The sequence below is a fragment of the Apus apus genome, chromosome Z, assembly GCF_020740795.1.
Source record: "Apus apus isolate bApuApu2 chromosome Z, bApuApu2.pri.cur, whole genome shotgun sequence".
Lineage (NCBI taxonomy): Eukaryota > Metazoa > Chordata > Aves > Apodiformes > Apodidae > Apus > Apus apus.
This window is the reverse complement of record NC_067312.1, coordinates 74,520,624-74,547,343: the sequence shown is the minus strand read 5'-3', so window position 1 is coordinate 74,547,343 and position 26,720 is coordinate 74,520,624. Positions and strand designations below refer to the sequence as shown.

Below are 26,720 nucleotides of genomic sequence, written 5' to 3'. Positions count from 1 at the left end.
TGAGGTCACTGTGCACCATCTTCATGCAGAGCAATACAATGTTTGCTTAGAACTGGAGTTTCTCAGCAGTCTGCCCCTACTTTGTCCTGTTTTCCATCACTTTTTCTGGTCCCTCAACTGCCTCAGTTTTCTGACCTGTTACTACCTTTTTCCTTCATCCCAAATCCTCTGCTCACACATTCACAGACTTCTGTCTATGCCTCCCTAGGAATTCCCCCACCTTTTTTTCCCCTCTTTGTCACTAAGCAATGGCCTCTTTTCCTTCACAGTATCTGAAATCTGCCATCTGTGGAGCACTGGCTCTGGAGCACAAGAAACCCAGTAGAAAGTAGAAAAACAGTGACAAGTGGTGTCCCTCAGGGGTCAGTGCTGGGACCAATGTTTAAGATCTTCATTAATGATATTGACAATGGCACTGAGAGCATGCTCAGCAAATCTGCTGATGACACCAAGCTGGGTGGTGCAGTCAATATGCCAGAGAGACAGGATGCCATCCAGAGGGATGCGTCCAGCTCTGGTGCTCCCAGCACAAGAAAGATGTGGACCTCTCGGAATGTGTCCAGAGAAGGGCCACGAAAATGACCTGAGCGCTGGAGCAGCTCTCTGATGAGGACAGGCTGAGGGAGCTGGGAGTGTTCAGGCTGAAGAAGAGAAGGCTCCAGGGGGAACCTCCTAGAGGTGTTCCAGTACCTGAAGGACCTACAGGAAAGCTGGGGAGGGTCTTTTTACAGGGGCTTGCAGTGAGAGGACAAGGGCTAGTGGTTGTAAACTGAAAGAAGAGAGATTTACATCAGGTGTAAATTCTTCAGTGTAAGGGTGGTGAGACACTGGAACAGGCTGCCCAGAGATGTTGTGGGCACTCCATTCCTGGAGATGTTCAAGGGCAGGTTGGATGGGGCTCTGAGCAGCCTGTTCTAGTGGAAGGTGTCCCTGCCCATGGCAGGAGGGTCAGAACTTGATGATTTTTAAGGTCCCTTCCAACACAAAAAATTATTTGATTCTGTGATTCCCCAGGACTGCATCCAAGGGGTTCTTCAGAATCTCCAGAGAAGGGGACTCCACAACCTCCCTGGGCAGCCTCTCCCAGTGCTCTGTCACCCTCATAGTAAATAAGGTTTCCCTCAATTTAAATGGAACTTCCCATATTCCAGCTTGTGCCCATTGCCCCCTGTTCTGTCACTGGGAACTACTGAACAGAGTCTGGCTCCATTCTCCTTGCACCCACCCTTTAGACACTTCCAGGCATTAACAAGGTCTCCCCTCAGCCTCGTCTTCTCCAGGCTACAGAGTCCCAGATCTCTCCACCTTTCCTCATCAGAGAGATGTTCTAGTCTCCAAGTCATCTCTGTCACCCTTCAGTGGACTATCTTCAGTAGTTCCATCTCTCTTGAACTGGGGAGCCCAGAACTGGATACAGAATTCCAGATGTGGCCTCACTAGAGCAGAGTAGAGGGGGAGAATGACCTCTCTCCACCTACTGGCCACACTCTTCCTTACATACCCCAGGACTCTGTTGCCCCTCTTGGCCACAAAGGAACATTCCTGGCTCATGGATAATTTACTGTCTACCAGGAGTCCTCGATCCTTCTCCTCAGAACTACTTTCCAGCTGGTCCACCCCTAACCTATACTGGTGCATGTTGTACTTCCTCCTCAGGTGCAGGACCCTACACTTGCCCTTTTTGAACCTCCTTAGGTTCTTCTCTGCCCAGTTCTCCAGCCTCTCCAGGTCATGCTGGATGGCACACAGGCCTGAGGACACACTCTGACCCTTCATCCAGGTCACTCATGAACACTGTTGAACAAGGCCAGACCGAATATTGATCCCTGGGGGACACCACCAGTTATATGCCTCCAACTCAACCCTGCACTGCTAATCACAACCCTCTGAGTTCTGTCACACAGACAGCTCTCAATCCACCTCACTGTCCACTCATCCAGCCCACACTCCCTCAGTTCCCTATAGCTAATTAAATCCTAGAGGAAAGTGCTTAGTCGGCCATGCATCTCTTCACATTGGAGTCATAGCAAGCTCATTGGCCTTGGAGGTAAGGAGTTGTGGGGAACTGCACCTCCTTTCCCCCACAAAGGGACTATGTCTTTCATTATCAGCAGGCCTCATGAACTTAAAATGTCTGCCTCTAGTCCCTAGCCCCTGCCTGCTGCCCTTGAAGAATAAAACTGCAGGGACAAGGCCTCAGCGTGATGGACAGCAGAGGAGGTGGGAAACTTGCAATGCTGCCCAGGGACAAAGCATTAAGGTGGGCAAAAGCCCTTACCTGACTGGTGGGGATAATAAAGAACTACAGACACATGGAACCAGCCCCTGAGAATTATAAAGAGACTGCCTGCTGGAGCTGCTGAAGCCCAGGAGCTGCTGATCATCTCTGAAAGTTTGTGTTGTGCTGGTGCCTTGCTGGAGATCTGGCTGGAGGCTTTTCACTGGACACATACTGTGTGGCCACTGGACCTTGCTGCCTGAGGCTATTGCTGTGGTGTGTGGGGAACTTTGTTGACCCTCTTGTTGGAGCTCTGCTGGTTACCTGCTGGTTCCTTCCACTGCTGCCGAGAGCTGCTGGTCTCACAGGGAGGCCACTGTCCCCTGTCGCTGGCTGCAGCGTGGCTCTCCCATCCAGCACGTAATTCCAAACCTGTGCAGAGGGAAAAGCCACCTGTGCACTTATCAAACGACCAATCATCTCTGGAAAAGAGTAAGGTGGCAAGTTTCATACATCCCCCATAGGCAGTCTCATCAAGATTGCATGCACACTGCAACTCCCACAAGGGGAAAATTGCGTGGGGCTCCTCCTCCTCCCCCTCTGCCTTTAGCTTTATATAATGATTCAGGTGTATACATTGTATTTAGTGTTAAGTGTGCTTAATTATTGATATTTCCCTTGACTAGTAAGGTATCTTTCTTGAACCTCCTTCCTTTAAATTGTGGCAAATCCCTTTAATAAACCGTTTAATTAGAGAATTTTAAGAATTGGTGTCTGTCTAAACCTGTGGGCATGGTGAGGGGCATTCTCCCAGTTTTTCACTCTAAAATATGTATGACTGCTCCTCTGCAAGAGGCGAATGCCACGCACAACCCCTTGATTCCCCTCAATGAAATTCTTCCAATAAGGAAAGAGCCATGAGACTTCCATCATGACCATCGGGTTTGTGGCTCATTACAGGAGGCAATTTTCTAGTTCATCTGCTAAGTTTAGAAACAGAAACCTGAACACGGATCTCCAATTCCAGGAAGCATGACCAAGAGGGTCATTCCATATCAGGAATGAGTCTACCTGCAAGGACAGGGCTCGTCACTGAGGGAGGGCAACCTGGAAAACAAGGTCAACTGTAAAATAGGCAGAGTTGTAGAGATGAGCTAGCAGCTTAAACACTAATAATAGCTAGATTGGCAAAGCCTGTAGATTGTGGCACAAGAACTGTAACATGCATATTATGACAAGCTGAACAGCAAACTATAGAATTAGCTGAAACAGACCTAAGAGGACATGCTATTGTATAACAGGACCACTTAGCAACTGCTGAGGGGAGAAGACAGACTGTTCTCCACAACAGCAAATAAAACTAACAAAACAGCAGGAAGACCTCAGACCTCAACATTACTGATGTCTTTCATTAATTGAAATAAGTAAAATTTTTGGGGAAAAAAATCATATAAAAGTGAACAAAAGCAATACACAGAATAATCATAAAGCTTACATAGCAGTGAAACAGTAAGAATTAGACAAAAACAGATTCCAATTAGGGAAAAACAGGTCTGAATAGTCAACAGCCCAGCCTTGAGACAGGCCTGTAAGACACCTGCAGGATAGATGAAAGAGATGGAAAGGAGCACTGCCCGCAGCTTGAGTATAGCCTTGAGTGCTGGGGGGAAAAACACTGAGTAATTGGAATCACTGTATTAGCATACCATTATTGTATTAACGAGGCATTAGCATACTAAAATACCCACCCACAGGCTAGAGGGACCTCTGCTAACAAGCCCCTTCCTTACTCTTTGAGCATGTGTGATTAAACTCCTTGAGCATTGTCACTTTAAATGGAAGCCAGGGATTAGTTGACCAATCGTGTGTGCCACTGACAAAATCATGCTAGAGATACAGTTCTTTCTCACGTTTTTGGATATAGAAGTAGCACTTGTATTTCAGGGAAACTGAGCCAGCTTTGTGGAATACCACCCCGCTCCCTTTTCTGTGCAGAACTGGGTTATTAAAGCAAGCATCTCTACTCTGTGTGTAGACTGGCTTCCTGCAGACCAGGTGATGCAACCTGCTTTAGGGACATTACTGGTGGTCCAAATTATTGCATGAGGGATGGGGGACTTAAGATTGTAATGGTGTAATGCCCAGGAATTTCCTTCTTTGGGGTCCCTCTTCAGAGGCACCCAGCACAAGCCGTTGTGCCACTAATATAAAATACTTTCATCAAGGAATCTGAGTAAAACGTTGTGATGGGGGCTGACGTGTCATTTGCATAAGGAGAGACAGCAGCCTCCCCAGGGAGTGCAGAGATGGTGACTGTAACCGGACCTGTCAGCAGCCCAGTGACTGCCAGACAAATGCAGTGATGACTCCAGTTCCAGGCCAGCCCACACAGTCTGGTCAATAAGCCAGCACCAGCAGGACCCGTGTTGCTGACCTGTACCCAACTCTCTTGCTTCAAACTTGGGAAGGAATCAATTTGAAACCAAACCTACAACTGCTCAAATGAAGGCATCTCCTTGCAGTCATATGCAAACAGAAAGGAGTGATATGAAAAACCTCTCATTGAAGATCTCACCACACAGATTTGAGGGTCAAACCTGCCAATAATTTTAGCTGCAAAGCTACCGTGTCTGCATGTCCGTACATACCGCAAGAAGACGCTGATAAATCACACCTCCCCTCAGGTTTCCGAGCTCCTATACACAGCTCCCAGGCCCTGTCCCGAAGGTGCACAGCAAGCATCAAACCCCCAGCTGGCAGACAAAGAAAACCCCACTTCTCCAAAGCACTGCCAACACCCCGGCGTGCCGCCAGCTGCTGCACGGCCCCGCTCCCCGATTCCCGACGGCGGGAAAGGCGCCTCACGCAGGCCCCTCCCGCAAACCACCCCCCAGGCCTCTCCGACGGGAGACGGCGCCGTCCCAGGGACCCTTCTGCCACAGCCGGGCAAGCAGAAGCGGCACAACCGCCCCGAGGCGCTCTCGGGGGCCGGCCAGCCGTGCGAGAGCACAACAACCGGCACAACAACCAAACCAACACCAACAACACCAGGCACAACAACCACCGGCACAACCACCTCCCGCCATCCCCGACCCGCCACCGCCCGCACCGCGCAGCATTCTGGGTAACGGCGCTTCACTCCCCCCGCCCCCACACCCCAGCAAGCCCCGCCCCCGCCTCCGCGAGGACTTGAGTGGCAGCTCTTCAGCAAATAAGAGAGCGCTCCGAGCTCGGGGGCGGGAAGATCTTCGCCGTTGTCCAATCAGAAGGCGGCGCCGGGACGAGGCGGTGGCGGGTTGGCGGGCGCAGGCGCCGGGGCGCGTTGCCAAGGCGAAGGGAGAGCGGCGGGGCCGCGCGGAGGGGCAGGCGCTGGGTCCGGAGCGGCCCGGGCTGCCGCGGCCCGGCAGCATGAGCCTGGTGCTGAGGTCGGTAGGAGCCGGGCGGTGTCCTCCTCACCCCCTTCGGGCCCTGGGGGCGGGGGTGGGTCTGCTTGGGGGGGTGCCGCCCCTGGCTGTGCCCCTCAGGGCCCCTGGCTGTGCCCCTCAGGGCCTGTGTGTCCCCTCAGGGCCCTTGGCTGTGCCCCTCAGGGCCTGGGTGTCCCCTCAGAGCCTCGGCTGTGCCCCTCAGGTGGGCGCCGGCCGCGGTAACGTCCCGGGGAGATGCTGTTGGGAAGCGGGGTGAGAGGTGGGGCCTGGGCGCTGATAGGCGCCGGTGAAGGTCTGCCGCAAGCTCCAGCTGGTCGTGTCTGATCCCCTTAGAGGTGGGCGGCTAAGGGGTCAGGCGTCTGTCCACCGAGGGAAGGTAGGGCCAGTCGCGTCAGGCTTTGAGAGGTTCCCTGCTGGATCGTCTGGAGCAATGCACCTTCAAAAAGCCTTTTAATAGGCGTTAAGTTGGGCTGTTGTGTTTTGGTTTTGGTTCACATTCGGTAGCTGTTTTTGTTTATAAAGAGGCCAGGCTGATGAATTCCCTACGTGCCAAATTCTTGTCTTCATGCATAATTAATATGCTTACATGGCATATATGATCCTTGATTGCTAGGTCTGAGAACTTTGCTCTTACTGTAGTAAAAGTGGTTGCAGAACAAATGGCACTAAACTCCTTGCATTTAAGTATTGCTGTGTTTTTTGAAAAAAATTCTTTTGTGCTAATTACTAAGTAAACACTTGAGTAGCTAGATCCTTCTTCCAGAACAGTTCTGTGTTAATCTGCTTTCAGGCTTCTAAATGGATTTCATCACCACAGCTCACAAAATGTGTGCTCTCTGGATCTGAGCTGCTTTGCCAGTCATAATTACGTAGCCAGCTCAGAGTTATTTTAGTCCTTCCAAAAGCTGTAGTAATCCAAAGCCTATGTTGAAATCATGCTGTCCCAATTGGTCTGCTAAGGACTTCTCACACTTTGAGGATGTTGCTGTCTGAAGCAGGTCCAGCTTGCACTTTGCCTGGCTATATTTCGATTTTTTTACTGGTATAACTTCAGGGGTTGTTGAAAGCTAAATCTCAGCTGTGTGTTTATCTTTGGTATTGGTTAAAATTAGTGAATCCTTATCAAAGGAGAAGAAAAAGGAGCACGTTGCAGGAGATATGGGAAATAAATATCCTTGAAAAACACTACTCTGTTCTCTCATCAGTGATTTTTATGAGTTTTAGATTATGCAGTTTTCTCTCTGGTGCAAATAAACAGATGAATGTAAGAAGCCTTTCCGTGAGTGCAGAACCTAAATTATGTAATGTTAGGTTAGCCTTCTGAAAGTCATCTAGTCCAACTTGCAGCTCAGAGCAGGTCCCACTCAAAACAGAATGAGGTTGCTGAGCACCTTTTCCAGCTGGGTTCCAGAAATTTGGGGCGATGGAGAATCCTGAGCCTCCTGGTGCAGCGGATTCAGCACATAACTACTCACACTGGGAAAAATGTTTCCCCTTAAATCCAGCTGCCATTTCTTTTCTTGGGTTTTGTAGCTGTTGTCTCTTGCCCTTGCACTGTGCTCCTCTGAGGGAAACCTGTTGCTGTCTTCTATAGAATAAAGCTACAGATGGTGAAGGACAGTACTTAGATCTCTCCTTAGCCTTTCCCCACTCTGTTTCTGAACAAACAGCTCCCTCAGTCCCCCGTGCACCAGATGCTGCAGCCACCAAGCACAGTAGTCTGGCTTAAACCTTACCTGTGTCCTTTGCATCTCTTACTAGGGTGTCCAAGGCTGAACACAGTACAGCTGGTGTGGCTTTTTCATGGCAGAATGGAAGGGATTTACCATTGCAATTAGCCATGCTCAGCACAGAGTGCTGCTGAGCTTTGCACATGCCCACTTCTTCCAAGAGTGTGCCTGGAGCACTGAAACAGCCTTAGTTGGTATCACCTGTTACCTCAAATGTACTATTTTATTTTTCTTTCTTTAAGAGCTCTTGCTCTGAGGTGGACATTTTCCAAGCAATTACTGTGGATACAGCAGTCAATCTCATTCATGTGAATAAAGCACAATTACAGCAAAATTCACGCTTTACTAGCTTGGTCCAAAGCATCTTATCAGTGCCATCCTTTTAATTTTTTTTTGTTTTTTTTTTTTTTTTCAGTTGTTGTTCCCAATATATGAATCATGCATTTTCTGTCTGTTACATGAAAATCTTATTTCTAGACCAGCCAACAAAAAGCAGGCTGTCTTTGAGCCAGATTTGCTGATTTGAGGGGCTAGTCTCTTCTGTATATTGCAAAACCTGAGTGAAAACTCTTTAGAACAGTGTGTGTATCCTAAAGGATTAAAAAAAAAATAATAAATCCCTAAATGTTATTTATCTAAGAACTGCTTCTGGCAACAAAGCCTATTTCTGGCACCTAACGCGCACTTCAGTAGGCTGAGAACCAGTTGTCTGGCCTGGTTAAGCCTCCAGTGGCCTGTCTATCTCGGAACTCCTTCTTCTAATCTACAGTTTAGAAATGAAGCGGTTTCAGGAGTTGAATAATTTCAACTGCTAATCTAGTTTGTAACCTCAACATTTTATTTTTTTTTTTTTAATAACTGGTAGTTTTTCTGTTCTCCTTTTGTTGCTATTTGTGGATGAAAACACCTGTGCTGATTTTAGTTTGTGTGGGAGAGTGGAGGTATCAGTCAGCTTTCACAAGGGAATTGTCTATTTCAAGTGTCATTTTAACCTGGAAGGACAAGCTGGGAAAAGATTGGATAAGGATGGTGAGTTTCTTACAGGTGGAAAATGTTATCTGCAGTGGTATCTTCCCGGTAGAAGTCAGTGACACTTAATTTCATTCTTCTCATATAGGAATGAGCTTTCCGTAGACAAAACTAAAAAGAAGAGAAGAAGAGAACTGACTGAGGAGCAGAAGCAAGAAATTAAAGATGCCTTTGAGTTGTTTGATACAGACAAAGATAGAGCAATAAATTACCATGAACTAAAGGTAAAAAGGTTTTTTAATTTAAGCAATTTTATGGCAGATAATATATGTTTCTTAGTGAGTTTTTAAGATGTTGGCCGTGTCTTTAAAAAATGGTCCATGTTTAGGATCACTTGCGTGACTAAAGGACTGAGGATATTTGGGAGGGTGGGGAAGAAATATTGGATGGGTGTAAGAATGAACTTTTCTTTTCACATAAAGTACTTGACACAGTAAAGTGGATTGCTGCAGCATCCTTCATAATACTTGTCCAAATGCTCCCCAGGGTTTAGCTTGGACAGGTGACTAGGTGGGAAAAGCTCTTGAAAAGCTGTTGGGTTCTTTTTAAAAGTCTGTGTAATCTAAAGCTTGGTATTGTGAAGATCCACAGTTTTCAGATGCTTAGGCAAGAGATACAAACCAAACTTTTAAAGCTGCTGACTAGAAGCCAGAGTTTACCCACTTAAATTTTCCATCAGGGAGCCTATGGATTGTGGGAGGGAGGTCTGGTTTGTAGGAGGGAGGTATGCTGTTTACAATGCTTACAGGAGGCTCCCTAGTTTCTATTCACAATGAAGGTTCACCTGTTGATAGCTTTTGGCAGATAGAGGTTAGCATGGCTGTCTTTCACAGTTGATCTTCCCATTTGGCAGTCCCTGGAAGTAGTAATGATGTTCATGAAGGTATCTTTAAAAAAAATCTTTAATTATTTTTTTATTCTAATTAAGCTGCATCAAGAATAAAAAAGTAGCTTTGGAGAGGCTGGTGTTTCCGTCACATATTGGGCGAGATCCTTTTGGGAAGGAACGTCTAATCCAACCTGCTTACTCCATGTTCTAGCTCTACCAAGAAGATCAAAGGAGGAGGAAAAAAATGTCTTAGTTTTACCTTAATTGCTGTTACAGGAAGGTCTTAGGCAAAGCAGTTCCATTCTGTTTATTTCAGAGTTTAGGTATTTTATCTTTGCTGGAAACCACAGTCAGTAGGATAGGGCTAGGGCAACAGGTTCAGGACTGTTAATATGCTTATGGTATTGCTTTGAATTCCCATCTGTCATGATTTTTTGCAAAGCTGTTTTTTTAGCTGTGTCATTAGATATTGTGGCCCTGAAGATAATACAATGGAAGAACACAAATCTATAAAGAAAAGATCTATCTCCTTCTCCTTACAATCAGCATATAGCAGGTTTTTGGATGGCTACATCCAATAGGATTGTGGTTTTTGACTTCTATTTACATGTATGTTCATCAGCTTGGAGGAAGTCAAGGTAGTGTGTGCTGAGAAATTGCTAACTGAAATAGGAAACTAAACTTGCACTCTTAGCCCAGTGGAAACATAAAAAATGGGTTGGTTTATGTTGTTCACTGGAAAAACAGTGAAGGCCCTTCTAAGAGGATTTGTAAACCTGAGAACGTATACACGCTTAGTATGAATCCTTAAAAAGAATAATGGGAATAATGATTTTATGTTTTATCTTTGAAAAAGGTTCAGTATTTAAAATGTTTTTAGAAGTGAGGAAAAATCAATCTCCCTGTCCTAAGAAGCGTTTAGTCTGGTTTGTAAAATACCTGAAAATTCAAAGGCTATTTTTTTCACTGTAACTTGATGTTCCATTTGCTAGTAGTAATTTTAGGTGATTTTGATATCCAAGGTATTTTAGCTTTTATTGATTTCATTTATTATTGATGCTAAGCCACTAATGTCCACCTTCTCTCTTGAACAAGAAGGTAATTACTGAAAATAAAAAGAAATCCGTTAAATACTGTGTTTTAATCTTCATATATGGTTGCACTTCCATTTTATTCCAAAAGGTGGCAATGAGAGCCTTGGGTTTTGATGTGAAAAAAGCTGATGTACTGAAAATACTTAAAGATTATGATCGAGAAGCAACGGGCAAGATCACCTTTGAAGATTTTAATGAAGTTGGTATGTTTTTGATTGTGCACCTTTAGAGAAATTTAGTGTATGATAGTGGCTACAGTTTAGAAGCAGTAGTTCATGTACTTTTTCAGTTGCCTAGTACTATTAAGAAATAAAAATCGTAGACTTAATTTCATATGTTTCTTAATAAAAGTTAATAGTGGAGAAAAAACAAATCTTTGTATTCTGAACACTCACTTTGATGTGTACAGATAAATGATTGCTGCAGTATGAAAGGAAATTGAGTATACACAGTCATAGTTTTTTTCAAACTTTAAGGAATAAGTGCTAACTTAAAATACAGACATTCATGTGTTGTTTAAGGATTTTGTACAATTCTCCTTCCTGCTGTGTAAAGGGTATTTGGCCTTGAATTTCATGGGAGAAGGTGTATCCACAGACAAACTGTAAACTGAATGCAGACTTTATATATATCAAAGATAAGAGAAGTAGAAGCAGATGCTGAATATTGTACTTGAAGGATTTTCAGCTGTTGATAAAAACAGTGAAATTTCATTAGGCTGTTTCTTTCATCTGAAGGTTGTGTGTTGTGCAGTTCAACATACTTTGAGTATGTAGTAATCTGCACACAACTTTTAAAGATTAGGTTTCTTTGGAGATGTTTTTATTGTAACGCATTTTTTATACTTTTGCATACAATTTTTATTAAAAAAAAACCACAACAAAACTGTGCAGGATTTCTGCATGTATAACTTTATATCTCTGTTTCATTACTCCAGTTCATGAAAAAACCAACCAAAAATATCCCACAAAAACCAGCAACAAAACAAACCAGTACAGTATACATGTATTTGCTCTTGGCTACAAATAACAGTTTACTTAATGTGGCAAAACAGTTATTGATTGAAAAGTGGCAGATTTTACTGATTTAACACATTACGATTGGACAAAGTCTGGTTAATGACAGATAATAATTCTATAGTTGTATTCCAGGATAAGGCAAATTATAAGTCAGGAAAGAATAAAAAAATAAAGCCTGTGGGGAAATCTATATGATCAGTCCTGATTTAATTTTAAGAAAATAAATAAAGTGAGAGTATTTATTGAATAGCAATAACAATATATTTGCATAATTATGCTGTAATATTTTATAATTGAATATACTGTAATTACAGTGTAATTCTTTAGCAATTTCTGATTTTTAGTCCTGTCAGTGTTCAGTGGTTCTGTCCTGGCTGTCAATATGGGCAGTCAGTAAATGCTGTGAGAAGCTAGGAAAATTCTTTAACAAGCACAATGTATACTCTGAAGGTAATCAGACCTGTCCCAAAACCTGGATCAGATTTGAGTGCTGCTGTGAGACAATATGACCTTGACATGGAATTAAACAAGATACCACTTCTAGCAGGAGGATGAGGGAGTTAGAGAAAATAGGTTATAGAAGCTTTAATTGTGAAGAACTACTGAATATAGCAGAGCAGTTCTTGAGACATAATTTTTACTCATTTAATGTTATTTATGGTTTTGAGTGTTGTGATGGCGATCTGAAATCTATAAAGATACAATGACATTTTGTCTTGTTTGGCACAATTATGTTACCTTTAGTATTTAGAGACCTACTGTTCTCATTATTCTTCAGCTCGTATTGCAGTTCTCTTTTTCCACAAAAGGCAGAACTTTTCCAAATGATGTAATACTGTCATGCAGCGTAGTTGTTTTAAATGAAAATATTTAAATCTAGCATAAATCTGCAGGATTTATGTAGGCATATAAACTTCATTGCTGTAGTGAGCTTACACGTGAGCTTCAATCTAAATTTTTTCCTGTCAAGTTTGCTAAGCCAGAGCAGGCATTCCATTTGCAGACAGCAGCAGATGCTAAGTGCTTCTCTGTGCACAAACAGGATTGATGTGCTTTTAATGACTTGATGAAAGTCATAAATAGCAAAACCTGCAATACAAGATTAGAAGGTACAAAGATGTGAAGATCTTTATGGCTGGTTCCTGGAATATCTGAAATAATTACTAGAAAAATATTTTATATGGCAAGTTTGCCTTTTCTGTTGCAGAAATTGACTAATTGTTGTGATAAAAGGAATAATAAAGCCTAATGAATCATTTCAGAATTAAGATCTTTCAATGCCTAGCAGTGTCCTTTCCATGACCCCTGGGCTTAGGGGTTTTTTTTTATTTTTTTGTTAGTGTGGTTTTGTATGTAAAAGAGAGGTTCCATGTGAATATTTCTCATTGCTTAGTGTTTCAGTGTTCTGTCCAAGTCAAAATTCCATCTTGGTCAAAACAAAAAAAAATTCATGTCTTCATCTGTTAGAGCTGATGTTTTTTCTGAAAGGTAGTTTTGGAAGAAGAAAGGCATGTGAATACTTTTAGTTCCCATTGAAAAGTGTGTTGAAGACATGACTCTGTCTGAATTACCATGGAGCTTTCCATTGCAGCAGGTTTGTCCCAAAGAGAAACTCAGCTTGGGAAAAGAGGTAAGAAGGAGAGGTCAGGTAACAGCCAAATATGCACATTGAAGTGAAGTATATAAAAATGAAAAAATGTGTGAAATCGGAAGTTTGTGTTCTTCATGTTGTCTTAGTCTACTAAGGTTATTCCAACTTTACTCTTCAGAATTGTTTAGTGTAACTTGTGTCCTTCTTATAGTGACAGACTGGATATTGGACAGAGACCCACAAGAAGAAATACTCAAGGCGTTCAAATTGTTTGATGATGACGACTCTGGTAAAATAAGTCTGAGAAATCTGCGTCGGGTTGCTAGAGAACTAGGTGAAAATATGTCTGATGAGGAACTACGGGCTATGATTGAAGAATTTGATAAAGATGGAGATGGAGAAAGTATGTGTGAGCAAACAAAACTCCATATAATCTGTTCTTTGTTTTTTTTCCCCTTTTTAGATGTGGTCTTGGTGTGAAAGTGTCCAGTTTGGGTGCCTTGTAAATAACTTACAGCTCAAACTTAATTTAGCTTGCACATAATGGAAATTGTTGACAGCTACTAGTCCTGGAAACACATCTTGATTTGCCACCACTACCTCTTATTCAGCCAATGTCTCTTAAAAATCAGTGAAAGCGTAGTTCAGGGTGAGAGTAGTTGAACTGGTATGTGGGAGATTCATGTGCCAACATTACGTCTTTGTTTTCTTATAAATCGGTAAAGGGATTAAAGTTCAAAGAGAAACACTTTTAGTTGTCTAGTCAATATTTATTAAAGTGATAATGTGTCATTGTACAGATTGCAACATGTTAGTCAGATATGGAGTATTAAGCTATGAAGTCATCTTGGATGTACCCTGGTAAGTCTATGCAGGATCAGCTTGGATGGGTCTGTAAGGTACTTCTGAACTTAGGAGTTCTGAGGAACATAGCGTGAAAAATGTCTGCAGTCAACTGGCAAGGTCCACAGGGGCTGCAAAAGGATTTATTAGCTAGTTAGAGAACGAATTGACAAATTCAGTTTCATACTCTGTTTATTAAATCTTCATGAGCACTGAAGTTGGGGTTTTTTCATTAACAAAAGCACCCGTATGTTTACACCAGAAACCTTGATACCTGAATTTCAGGGTCCATTTATATGGACCCTGATATATAAAACCTGCATTTTTCACAGTCATTGAAACCTACTTCAGGGTTTTTCTTTCAGGATAGTGACTCGTGTCTGAGATTTCACTAGCAGTTCATCAGCTTTTCCATCTACAGTAGTATTTCTGCTTGTGAACCACAGCACCTGTTGTACTCCAAACTCTCACCAGTAGTGGAAAAAAAGAATGTGGTGTTGTCAGCCTTGTGACAGACACTCCGCCCCTCTATGGTATTTGAGGTAGATGTTATTCCTCACTTGGGAGTACAAGTGCTTAAGTCCTGAAGAAAGCCCTTTTCTTTCAAGAGGAAGAGCAGGGCATTTTGAGCATGGTCAATGGTGTGGAAACGCAAACTTTTTCTGCTGTTGTAGTAGTGGAAATACTGTGTCTGGAGACAAAGATAGTGAAAGGTCAGTGATTCAACTGTCAGGAGAGTGTTAATGTTGACACTGTTACTACTAAAGTTAGTGTTGAGAAAAGGGTGTGATTTCTTTCCTTTTGGAGCTGTTGTTTTCTGATGTCTTTTCATGATCTGAGGTTGTGGTTCCTTAATAAATCCATATTGCATAATTCTTATGTTCCTTCACACTCCCAGATGAGTTTTCCCACTCATTTCTTGTACCAGCAGAACCTGATCCCGTTGGTAAGATGTTTAAGGGAGCTAAGCCAGGATAAAGCTGTTCACTTAGATGTCTGTTATGTTTCTTTCTCCTTATGTCCCTGAGTTGTCCCACTGCTTGTTCAGATTTTCCTGGAGCTGTGTGTTTTTCAGTTTCTTAGGGATAATTGTAGCAGGTCAGTATTGAGAAAGCTGCAAATCGTGTTTTCAGGCACAGTGGCACAGGATTGCAGCAGTGAATTGCAGTAAATGATAGGATGCCTATTTGCTTCCTTTTCAGTAGCTGTATGACAGACAAAGAATGGTGCCTTTTTCTCAGTCTATTAGGTTGGTGGCTAGTCTAGGTAGATAGTTTAATTTTGAGCTTGTTTTTCTGTAACAGGAAGAGTTGTAAGGACACTTCCTTGCTGGATTTACTTTTTTCTTATTATGAATTTTACTTTTTTTATTCTGTTTTGAGTGTGCAGCTGTAGAGATGAGAGTGGAAGTCACCTGCAAGGGCACTTTGTTCTGAGTTGCTTTGCTGGAGTTGCCAACTGAGGTGTCAGAATCATGGATGGTTTTCTGTCACAGCCTATTTGGTCGCTACAAATTGAATGCAGACCATTAGCTCCTTTCAGGAGGGTTGCTGAGTCATATTTTGGGTCAGTGCTACATTTTTAAATTCAAACTGATCAGCTAAGAGTGGGTGGCTCTTAGCTCTCAGTTTCCTCTTATTCATTCATCAGTTCATTCTTTTTTTAGAGCAGTCAAGCATGATACTGGATATGGAAGGTTTACAACACAATGTTTGTATGTGGTGCTGTTTATCCCTAAGGTTCTGTGTGTTTTCTGTTCTTGAAAGAAAACCAGTGCTGTTTCTAGCTTTTCAATATTCATTTTGAAAAAGCAAATAATCCTGTGAATCACTGTTCCATTTAACTTTTAAACAACTGGGTCATGTAGTAAAATCTTGCTGTCATCTAATTCTCCTTTTCTTGGCAAGAAAAATAGTGAGGAACTATTAGGTGGTAGCATTTTTAAGTGATACTTGTGACTTAACATCCTTCTTAAAATTGAGAGATTGTTTTGCTCCTAGTGAAATAAGGTCTGTGTTTCCATCAAGACCAGTTATCTGTACTGGTACACTGCACTTAAGTTTCTGTAGAAGAAAAAAGTATTTTCGACATATTTCTGTCTGCCTTAGAAAGGTAAATAGTCTTATTTTCTTATTTCTGGCCTTGAGAATTGCTTCTCTCTCAGGGTATGAGAATTTTTAGGAGCTCCATGCTGTCAGTTCCTGCAGTTTTTGTCATCTAGTGTGGATGCTTCTGTAGGAAACCTGATCCAGTCTTTAGTCACAGATTTTGGCACACACTTGGGAAAAGAACCAACTTCCACTGAAATAATGTGCTCCTTTAAATCTCCAGAGGCCAAGTCAACATTTTCTTCATATTAGCTGTGTTATTAGTTCATTCTTTTATGATCATTTGTGTCATGGAATTGAGGGAAATCTGACCCTGGGAAAGACGATATGATTGCTTGTAATTTTATTGTGCTTATCTGAGGATCTATCCTCCTCTAGTCTGAGGAGGATTAACTGGAATGAACTGGTTACTGGGAATTGTAACTATGCCTCTCTTTGCAGTGTATTTGAATATTATACTTTTTTTTTTTTGCAATTTAATATTGTATTTCCAATTTGCATCATGTTTAACAAAGACATTTTAAACACGAGTATTTTAGAAAGGATGTTTGTGCTGTTATTGTGCTGTTACTGTGATAAAGCTGTGGAAATGGTTTTTAGACTCATACAGGCAATAGAGGGTTTATGTGTAGTAGAACATGATGTATCTGTATGATGGACTGATATTTTGGAGCTAATTCTACTTGTTTAATATTTTTTAGATGTATCACAGTAGGGCAGGTTTATTTCTTTATTCTTCAACACAATTGGATTTAATTTTCTTCTAGCTGTAAATGTAGCTCATACCTTGTAGTTCAATTTGTTTAGAAATAGCTTGGGTATGTTGTCTGTGACTGATAGTTGTCTGAGAGAATGTCTGGTCTTTTCCATACCACTTACTTATTCTTATCATTCCCCACTACAGTAATTAGTTGCAGAGTGAACGTGTTCATTGGTTAACTTTTACAGTGGCTCTGTTTTAACATATGAGCAAGGTCAATAGCTCAGGTATAAGTGCAGCAAAATAATTAATGACTGCTAATTAGTTTATTATTATGACTTAATTTCTTCAAGTACATTTGTGTAAAATTTCTGTTAATTATAGCTGAAGAATGAAGAAAGTTCAGATGGGGAGAAGCTTGTCAAAAGTCCATTTTAATTCTGCCTGCTTTATGGAATCATTAATAAAATGATCTTAGAATTCATTTTGTACTCAGCAGGTGTTACAGGTTTGAGAGAGGAGTAATGCGATGGTTTGGGTGGGGAGTGTTGGACATAAATATCTGAATCAATTTTTTCATACTTTTCTCAGTGCCTTTTTCTACCTTGTTTTACTTTTAGAATATTTTTACTTATGTAATTAGAAATAAAATCTTGTTTAGGTGAGCTAGGTTATGGCTTAAATATTCTACACAATCAATCTTGCATTCCGACTTCCTTTTTCATGAAAAAAAAAGAGTGCAAGATCTCTGTTCTAGAAGCAAAAAGATCATTAGTAATGGTTCAGACAAAGAATACTAACTGGAAGGTCTTTAATTAAAAAGTAGAGCACAGATATACTCTCTTTTATGGTTTACAAATGTTTGCTGTTTGTCTAACGATTTTGTCTTTTTCCTATTTTCCTGTAGTCAATCAAGATGAGTTTATTGCTATTATGACTGGAGATATTTAGCATCAGAAGAAATGAAATTGACTCTGCGCAAAAGGGAAGAATCACTGGCAGCTTCCATTGCAATGTTTTGTACTTCCATTCATTTTTGTAGCTGGAGTGATGCAGAAAAATATTTTCTTCACAGGACCAAACTAAAGACAGGTTTTATGCACTGGTAGCTCAGTACTTTCTATCATTAAATATTATCACTAGAATAATTGCTATAGCATTTTAGGACAAGTAAGTAATGCTGCATTTCAGGATGTTTGAGTACTCATTTGTAAAATAGCTTTGTATAGGATTTCTAAATTATATCATAAGAACCTTTTGAGGTTGACTGTGTTAGCATTAGCTGTGGCCTTAGTTTTGATACATAAGGTTTGACAAACTTCCATTTTAATAAAATATTCTTTACTATTGCTACTTGAAAGTCTTATTTTTGTAGTTTAATCTGAACTGGACTGTAATGTAAAATCTTTCAGGAAAAATACCTTCTTTCTTTTATAGGTTTGTACTTCCTCTGTTCTAGATGAATATCAACATTAAATTAGCACCATTTGCATCCTCAAAGATACAGTTTGTTAACTCTGTATTAGCCTGTGTGACAGCAGAGGGCATGCAGCTATCCACAATGATAAACTGTATGAAACATGCTCAAATAATCCAGATGTCATCCAGCAGCTCTCTCTTCAGTATCTACAGCTCTGGAGGGTGTGAAGACAGTGACAACTGTTGGTGATGAGTAGATGCCCTTCCTGCAGCATCTAGTTAGAAGAAAAGCATCACAGGAAATGAACTTACAAAGTAGTCAAAGAGACTGGGTATATTTCTAGTTTACCAGGTGTCTTCCAGAAGAGTTATTGTCTGTTGATCTTCCAGATTTCCCGAGTATTTGTGTTTGCTTTTTAAATGCCATTCTCCCTGTGTATCAAAACGTAACTCTAAATCTTGGCTAATCCTCTGTTCATCCTTATTGTCAGCTGTTTTTTAGCATCAGTAATCCTGGAGTTATGAACAGTGTTTCCCTTCACACACAATCAGAGCTTGGTGTTTATTGGAGACAAGATAGGTCATCATCATATTCTTTTTTGAGTGTCTATTGTAACATTCTTACCTGTGAAATCCTGTCTTGCTCTCTATTAAGCCATCAATACTAGTCCATTCATACAGAAAGTTACATCAATTAAAAATGACCACAAGTGGCTCAGGTATGAGCAGACACCTCACGTGGAACCACACTGGGGTACATGGTCTTCAACTGGGATTTCTGTGCTGGATCACTGTCATTCAAGGACATGAATTTCAAACAGCCTTTGCTAGGAAAGGACTTTTTTTTTTTTTTTCCTGTTGAGGTATTTTCAGTTTTATTTTGTTTTCAAAATTAGGTATGTAAATATAACATGGAAAAAAATGGTATGGATAAAATTAATATGAAATTTATGGGAATTAATAAGTAATTGGTATTTGCCTGGAATTTGTAGTCTTAGTGCTCAGTTAATGTCTCAGCCTTAACATTTGAGTAAAAATTCCTCTCTGCTAAACCAAGAGGTGGATTTTATAAGCAGGTTCTTGCTCAAAAGCATGAAATATTTGCAGGATGAAGATGGGTGTTTATGGGGGAAATTCTTCTGTACATAATATGGACATATATTATTTTTTATTAATTTCATTATAATAGCTGTGAGAAGGGAAAAGTTAAACAGTTGAAGTATTCTACCATGCAAGAGAAGATCTTGCTTGAGAGCAAATCATAGAATCATAGAACTGTTCAGGTTGGAAAAGCCCCTTGGGATCACCAAGTCCAACCACCATCCCTACTCTACAAAGTTCTCCCCTAAACCACATCCACCAACACCACATCCAAATGACCCTTGAACACATCCAGGGATGGTGACTCAACCACCTCCCTGGGCAGCCTGTTCCAGTGTCTGACCACTCTTGCTGTGAAAAATTTATTCCTAATGTCCAGTGTAAACCTGTCCTGTTGCAGCTTGAAGCCCTTCCCTCTTGTTCTGTCACTGATTACCTGTTAGAAGAGACCAGCACCAACCTCTCTACAATGACCTTTCAGGTAGTTGTAGAGACTGATGAGGTCTCCCCTCAGCCTCCTCTTCCTCAAACTAGACATTCCCAGCTCCTTCAAGCATTCTTCATAAGATTTGTTCTCTAGGCCCTTCACCAGCTCCGTTGCTCTCCTCTGTCCTCCCTCCAGCACCTCGATATCTCTCTTGAATTGAGGTGCTCCAAGCTGGACACATCACTCAAGGTGTGGCCTCACCAGTGCTGAGGACAGGGGGACAATCACCTCTCTACTTCTGCTGGTCACACTATTTCTGATACAAGCCAGGATGTCATTGGCTTTTTTGGCCACCTGGGAACTCTGCTGGCTCATATTCAGCCACTTGTCAATGAGAACCCCCAGGTCCTTTCCTGCCAGACACTTTCCAGCCACACTTCCCCAGGCCTGGAGTGTTGCCTGGGGTTGTTGTGGCCCAAGTGCAGGAGCCAACACTTGGCCTTGTTGAAGCCCAGACCATTAACATTAGCCCAACGATCCAATCTATGGTGTCATCTGCAAACTCACTGAAAATACACTCTGTGTCCTTATCAAGATCATCAATACAGATGTTAAACAGAAATGGTCCCAACACTGAGCCCTGAGGAGCACCACTTGTGACCAGCCCCAGCTGGACTGGACTCCATTGACCACCACTCTTTGGGCCCAACTCTCCAGCCAGGGCTTGATCCAACAGATCATGTGCTCATCCAGGCCATGAGCTGCCAGGTTTTTATGAGAGTTCTGTGAGAACCATGTCAAATGCTTTTTGGAGGTCCAGATAGACAATATCCACAGCCTTTCCCTCGTCCAATAGTCAGGTCATCAGGTTGTAAAAGGAGATCAGGTTCATCAGGCAGGACCTGCCTTTCATAAACCTGTGCTGACTGGGCCTGATCCCCTGGTTGTCCTCTGTGTCTTCTAGTAACACTCAAGATGATCTGCTCCATGACCTTCCCTGGTACTGAGGTCAGACTGACAGGTCTGTAGTTTCCTGGATCCTCCTTTCTGCCTTTCTTATAGATGGGTGTTACATTGGCTACTCTCCAGTCCATTGGGACCTCCCCAGTTAGCCAGGACTTCAGGTAAGTAATGGAAAGTGGCCTGGTGATCACGTCTGCCAACTCCTTCAGCACCCTTGGATGTAGCCCATCCGGTCCCATGGACTTGTGTGTGTCTAAGTGGTGTAGCAGGTCTCTGACCACTTCCTTGTTAATCGTGATGACCTCATTCTGCATCCCCTCCCTGTCTCCTAGCTCATGTGGCTGTGTATCCATGGAACAGCTGGTTCCACTGCTAAAGACCGAGGCAAGGTAGGTGTTGAGCACCTCAGCCTTTTCCTCATCCTTTGTTACTAAGATTCCTTTTGCATCCAATAAAGGATGGAGATTTTCCCTATTCCTCCTTTTGCTGTTAATGAACTTATAGAAACATTTTTTAATATCCCCAACAGCTGTAGCTAGCTTGAGCTCTAGCTGTGCTTTGGCTCTCCTGATTTTCACCCTGCACTTCATCTTTATAGACCTCATGAGTGACCTGTTCCCTCTCCCAAAGGTCATAGACTCTCTTTTTGTTCTTGAGGTCCAGTCAAAGGTCCGTATTTAGCCAGGCTGGTCTCCTACCCTGCTTACTGTTTTTTTTTGGCACACAGGGACAACCTGCTCCTGTGCCTTTAAAACTTCTTTCTTGAAGTATGTCCAGCCTTCCTGGACTCCTTTATCCTTCAAGGCAGCCTTCCAAGGGACTTTGTCAATCAGTCTTCTGAGCAGGTCAGAGTTTGCCCTCCAGAAGTCTAAGGTGGCAGTTTTACTAACCCCTCTCCTTGTTTCTGCAAGAATCAAAAACTCAATCATTTCATGATCACTGTGCCCTAGATGGCCTCCAACTTTTACTTCCCCCACAAGATCTTCCCTGTTCACAAGAAGCAGCTCCAGGAGGGCACCCTCCCTGGTCAGCTCACTTACCAGCTGTGTGAGGAAGTTATCTTCCTCACATTCCAGGAACCTCTTGGAATGTTTCCTCTCTGCTGTGTTGTATTCCCAGCAGATGTCTGGGAGGTTAAAGTCCCCCATAAGAACAACAGCAAGTGACTGGGAGATTTCTCCCAACTGCTTATAGAAAGCTTCACCCCCCTCTCTGCTTTGGCTGGGAGGTCTATAGCAGACTCCCACAGTGATACCAGCTTTATTGGCCTTTAACCTAATCCAAACACTCTCAACCTCGTCATGACTACACTTGATTTCCAAGCTCTCATAGCATTTGCTAACATATAGGGCCACTCCACCCCCTCTCCATCCCTTTCTATCCCTCCTGAATAGCTTGTAGCCATTGTTTGTGGCACTCCAGTTGTGTGATGCATCCCACCATATTCCTGTGACGGCCACTGTGTCACAGTTTTCCTGGTGTATCATGACTTCAAGCTCCCTGTTTGCTGTTCATACTGGGTGCATTGGTATAGATGCACTTCAGATAAGTTAATGATTCCAACATCTTTTGTCTGCTGTGGGCCCCATTTCCTACCAGAGCCTTCTCAAGTACTTCCACGATTTCTAAACATCTATCCTTTCTGTCAAATGAAGCAATAGAGTGAGAATCCACCCTAGTCCACCAGCCTTCAAGCCCTGGCATGTTTCTCTTGGGCTTGTCCCTGACAGGCCCAGTTATCTCCCCTTCCTCCTTCATAACTAGTTTAAAGCCCTGTCAATGAGCCCCACTAACTCCTGCCCCAAAAGCCTTTTGCCCCTCTAGGACAGGTGCATCCCACCTGCCACCAGTAGGCCAGGTGTCTCATTTAGCAGCCTGTGATTGAAAATCCTAAAGCCCTGCCTATGGCACCACTCATGTAGCCATGCATTGATCTGCAGATTCCTTTATCACTTCATCCTTTCTTGCAACAGAGGTGGAGGCAAACAGTACTTGTGCTCCAGAACCCCTAACCAGCCATCCCAGGGCCCTGAAATGCAGCAAACTTCTTACAAGTAAGTCAAATGCTTTAGAATCCAATAGCAAAAACCCCACATACAATGTTAAACTTACATAAAAAACAACAACAAAGACATAAACACAAACCGAAAACCCCAAAAAAACCCCAAAACCCCCAACTTTCAAGCAGTATTTTGCTATCTTGGCAGGTAAATATTTAGGACAAATTATTCCATGTTATGGGACTGAGCCTAAGAAATGCTCTTAAAAAGCATTTTCTGGGAACAGTATGGCTGTTTTCCATTTAAGTAGTTTCTGTTTTTACTTCTAATTTCTTATGTAAACTCTTTCAGGGTCTTTTTTATTTTATGCAGGCAGTGAAAGTCATAGCTGAAAAGGTCCCTTAGTAGTCATCAAAAAATGTAGCTCTTTGCTGTATCCTGTCCAGCTGCTCCCTGTGTTCCAGGGAGCCCAGAACTGGATGCAGTATTCCAGATGTGGCCTCACCAGGCCAGAGTAGAGGGGCAGGATAGCTTCTCTTGACCTGCTGGCCATACTCTTCTTATTGCCCCCCACAATGGCATTGGCCATCTTGGTCACAAGGGCACATTGCTGGCTCATGGTCAGCCTGTTGTCCACCAGGATTCCCAAGACTTTTTCCACAGCAGGTCAGCCCCAACCCGTACTGATCCAAGTGGCTGTTCCTCCCCATATGCAACACTTTACAATTGCCTTTGCTAAACTCTCTGCTGAGCTCTCCAGCTCATCCAGCATGTCCAAGTCATGCTGGATGGCAACACAGCCTTCTGGTGTGTCAGCCACCCCTCCCAATTTGGTGTCATCAGCAAACTTGCTAAGGGTGCACTCCATCCCTTTGTCCAGGTCATTGATGGATATATTGAACCCAGTACTGACGCTGGTGGAACACCACTTACTTGTTACAGACCTCCAACTAGACTAATCACAACCCTTGGAACTCTTTCAGCCAGTTTTCAACCCACCACACTGTCCATTCATCTAATCCACGCTTCCTAAGCTTGCCTGTGATGATGCTGTGGGAGATGGTGTCAAAAGCCTTGCTGAAGTCAAGGTAGACCACATCGACTGGCCTCCCCTCATTTATCCATCCAGTCATGCCATTGTAGAAGGCTATCTGATGAGTCAGACATGACTGGCCCTTTGTGAATCCATGTTGCCTTCTGATAGCCTTCTTTTCCTCCACATGCTTTGACATGATGATGCCTAGAGTGAGCTGTTATCTTTCCAGGGATGGAGGTGAGGTTGACTGGCCTGTAGTTTCCTGGGTCTTCCTCCTTGTCCTTTTTGAAGACTGGAGTGACAATGGCTGTCCTCCAGTCCTCAGGCACCTTGCCTGTTCTCCAGGAACTTTCAAAGATGATGGAGAGTGGCCCAGCAACAATTTATGCCAGCTCTTTCAGCACCTGTGGGTGTATCCCATCAGAACCCATGGACACCCACAATGAGGGTGGTAAGACATTGACCCAGGTTGCCCAGGGAGGCTGTGGCTGCCCCATCCCTGGCAGTGTTGAAGGGCAGGTTGGATGGGGCTTGGAACAACCTGGTCTGGTGGGAGGTGTCCCTGCCCATGCAGGGGGGTTGGGACTGGATGGTCTTTAAGGTTCCTTCTAATGCAAACCATTCTATGATGAAGAGGCCTTCAGTATCTCCCCCTTCTCTGCATCCTATGTCACCATGACACCTGCCTCATTCAATGGCAGGCTCACATTCTCTCTAGTTTTCCTTTTTGCATTCAGTATACTTAAAGAAACCCTTCTTGTTGGTCTTGACCTCTCTTGCCAAGTTTAATTCCAACAAGGCCTTGGTGTTTCTGGTTTTAACCCTGCCTACTCTGACAGCATTCTTGTCATCTTCCCAAGTGGTCAGTCCCTTCTTCCATCTACTGTAAACTTCCTTCTTGTGCTTGAACTTTTTCAGAAGCTTCCGGATCAACTGTGCAGGTCTCTGGCTCCCCTTGCCTGATTTTTTGCTCTCAGGGATACACCAATCCTGAGTTGCTGGCTTTTTTCTGTTCCTTGTACAGGGAGTGTTCAAATTTTGTTTTGTTTTGTTTTTCTCTTGGTATTTACTGGCTGACAGTAACTGTGATAGTTTGTAGTCCACAGCCTTGTAAGATCTACACTCTGAACTTTCAACAGTCTGGTTGGCCTCAGCATCAACCCTGTGTGTTTCATAGGACTCACACCTATCCCTGTGCTTTTTGGTAGTCACCTTGGTATGTCATAGCTTGCATTCTTTGATAAGGGAGAAGGAAGAGAGTAACTTGGTGGCACATTCAAATCTTGTATATTACATAGTAGTATCAAGGTTCAACAGTCATCATTATGTGTTTAAAGGGTGCACTGTGGATGTGTGTGTGCTTTATTTCTAGACTTGCAAAGGTGGGTTAGTGTCAAAAATCTGCAGTACCTAGGACAAGTGCTGCTCTCTCACCTCTGCTATGGAGGGCAGTGATGTCTGGTGGGAGTCCAGAAATGGCAGCTCAGGGAATGTTATAATCCATTGCACTAAAATCCAGTGGAGCTTCCCTTTAAAGAGTCTGCAGTAACAGCTTAACTGTGCCAACTAGTCCACCACTTCCCTAATTAATTGTATGTAAGTTTCAGGAAATTTAGAACATCTGAACAGGTTAAAATAGCAAGTTGAAGTGTCTAGCAAATGTTACTGCTGGCTTATTTTAGAGCAGTCTTTTCAGTATGAAGTTTGTGATGTCAAACATTTTGTGTTTGTGTTTCTTCATGGGAAAGTTTCCGTGGCACAGTTGTCCTGAAAAGGTTACATATGCCTCATGATGTGGAGTCTCTGCCTGAGTTCAGAAACACCCCTGAAGCACTTTGGTGACGTGGCCATCTTCGCCACATGCAGCAGAGCCCTGCTTAACCATGCCCTTGGAACTCAGCAAAGAGGAAAAGGAAAACCACAACAACTTGGCTGGCAATGAAGCACAGGGAATACAGGCAGTTTGCAAAGGGATGAATGAGCAGAGAGGCACTGGAAAGAGACCCAGCTGGCCTTGAGCTCGGAGAAGAGGGACAAAGGGTCTGTGCTGAGCCACAAGCCTGTGCAAGAGGAATGGTAGCCCAAAGGGGAGGAGGACATCTGTGTCCACAAGGATCTCTCTGCCCCTGGGCTCTCCTCAGGTTCATTGTGTAGCTCATGGGTGTATCTTCCCTATCACTGTGGCTGCAGCTCCACAAGACACTTTAGACTGGTGTGGTAGGAGTTTGTGTGTGGTGGTGATTCTGGCATGAAGCTGTGTGTAGAAATCCTTCAACTTTTGATCTTCTGTCCTGGGCGGTCTTACAGGCTACATGTAGCTCTGGGATGTCACAGCTTAGTAAATTTTGTTATCAGAGATTTTTATCACAAATTGCACTGGAGCAGAGGATAAGGACAGTTGGCACTAAGTCCTGTTGCCCTGTGGAATGCTTGTGGCTGCTCATAACCTCTCACATACTTGGTTTTTTTAATCCACTCACATTTGGTGGATGCACCGCTCACATAAACAAGCCTTTACTTCCTTTTGTCAAACTGGCTGCTACTGTTAAGCAGGTAAAGGATGTGACTGCAATTTGCCTTGCTGTGCTCACGACCTTATCTGAAGTGGGAGCTGTTGCAGATTTCTTTGACTTTCCCATTAGGTCAAGAGTTTGTAGCAGATAGTGGCTGGCACAAGCAAAACTTCTGCAGAAGCCATTTTCTGTAGTGCTCTTGCAGAGCGATAATTGCCACTGAAGTAAGTCTGTAGGGATGCTGAGAATGTTCTCATCCTTGAGTAACAAAAGAAAAATGACTCCAGAGAGGAGAAAAAGAGGTCAGTGTTTTGAGTACTTCTACCTTTCCTAAGGCATACTGAAGGAAAATCTGGACAAATCCATTTGGATAGTGCCACTAAGATGTCATACACATTAACAGAAAGTCAGTAGAAACATCATAAACTTCTGGAGAATCTGCAAATATCTTACTTTTATGACAGTGCAAGTGGTTAATCTACTGTAAAACTGTTGCTAAGCAAACCGAACATGTTGGCAATTACTGGCAGCCAGAAGTGATAGCTCTCAGAATATATAGGAAGTGGGAACTTTCCATATGTAGGTCTTTTTGGAATGACATATGAATGTTCAGCCAGTGGAGGCTGTATTTGCCACTTTTTAGCTGTTACTATTTTAAAAACTACTTATAAAGGA

General features: G+C 42.8%; 1 protein-coding gene across 1 annotated transcript; it reads left to right on the top strand.

Annotated features, from left to right (window-relative positions):
- The first annotated feature begins 5,533 nt into the window (after positions 1 to 5,533).
- CETN3 (centrin 3) lies at positions 5,534 to 17,939 on the top strand. The gene is made up of 5 exons (XM_051642569.1): positions 5,534 to 5,643; positions 8,491 to 8,626; positions 10,414 to 10,528; positions 13,147 to 13,338; positions 17,494 to 17,939. Exons 1-5 carry the CDS (start codon positions 5,627 to 5,629, stop codon positions 17,535 to 17,537), a joined length of 504 nt encoding a protein of 167 aa, XP_051498529.1. The 5' UTR covers positions 5,534 to 5,626; the 3' UTR covers positions 17,538 to 17,939.
- The last annotated feature ends 8,781 nt before the right edge of the window (positions 17,940 to 26,720 follow it).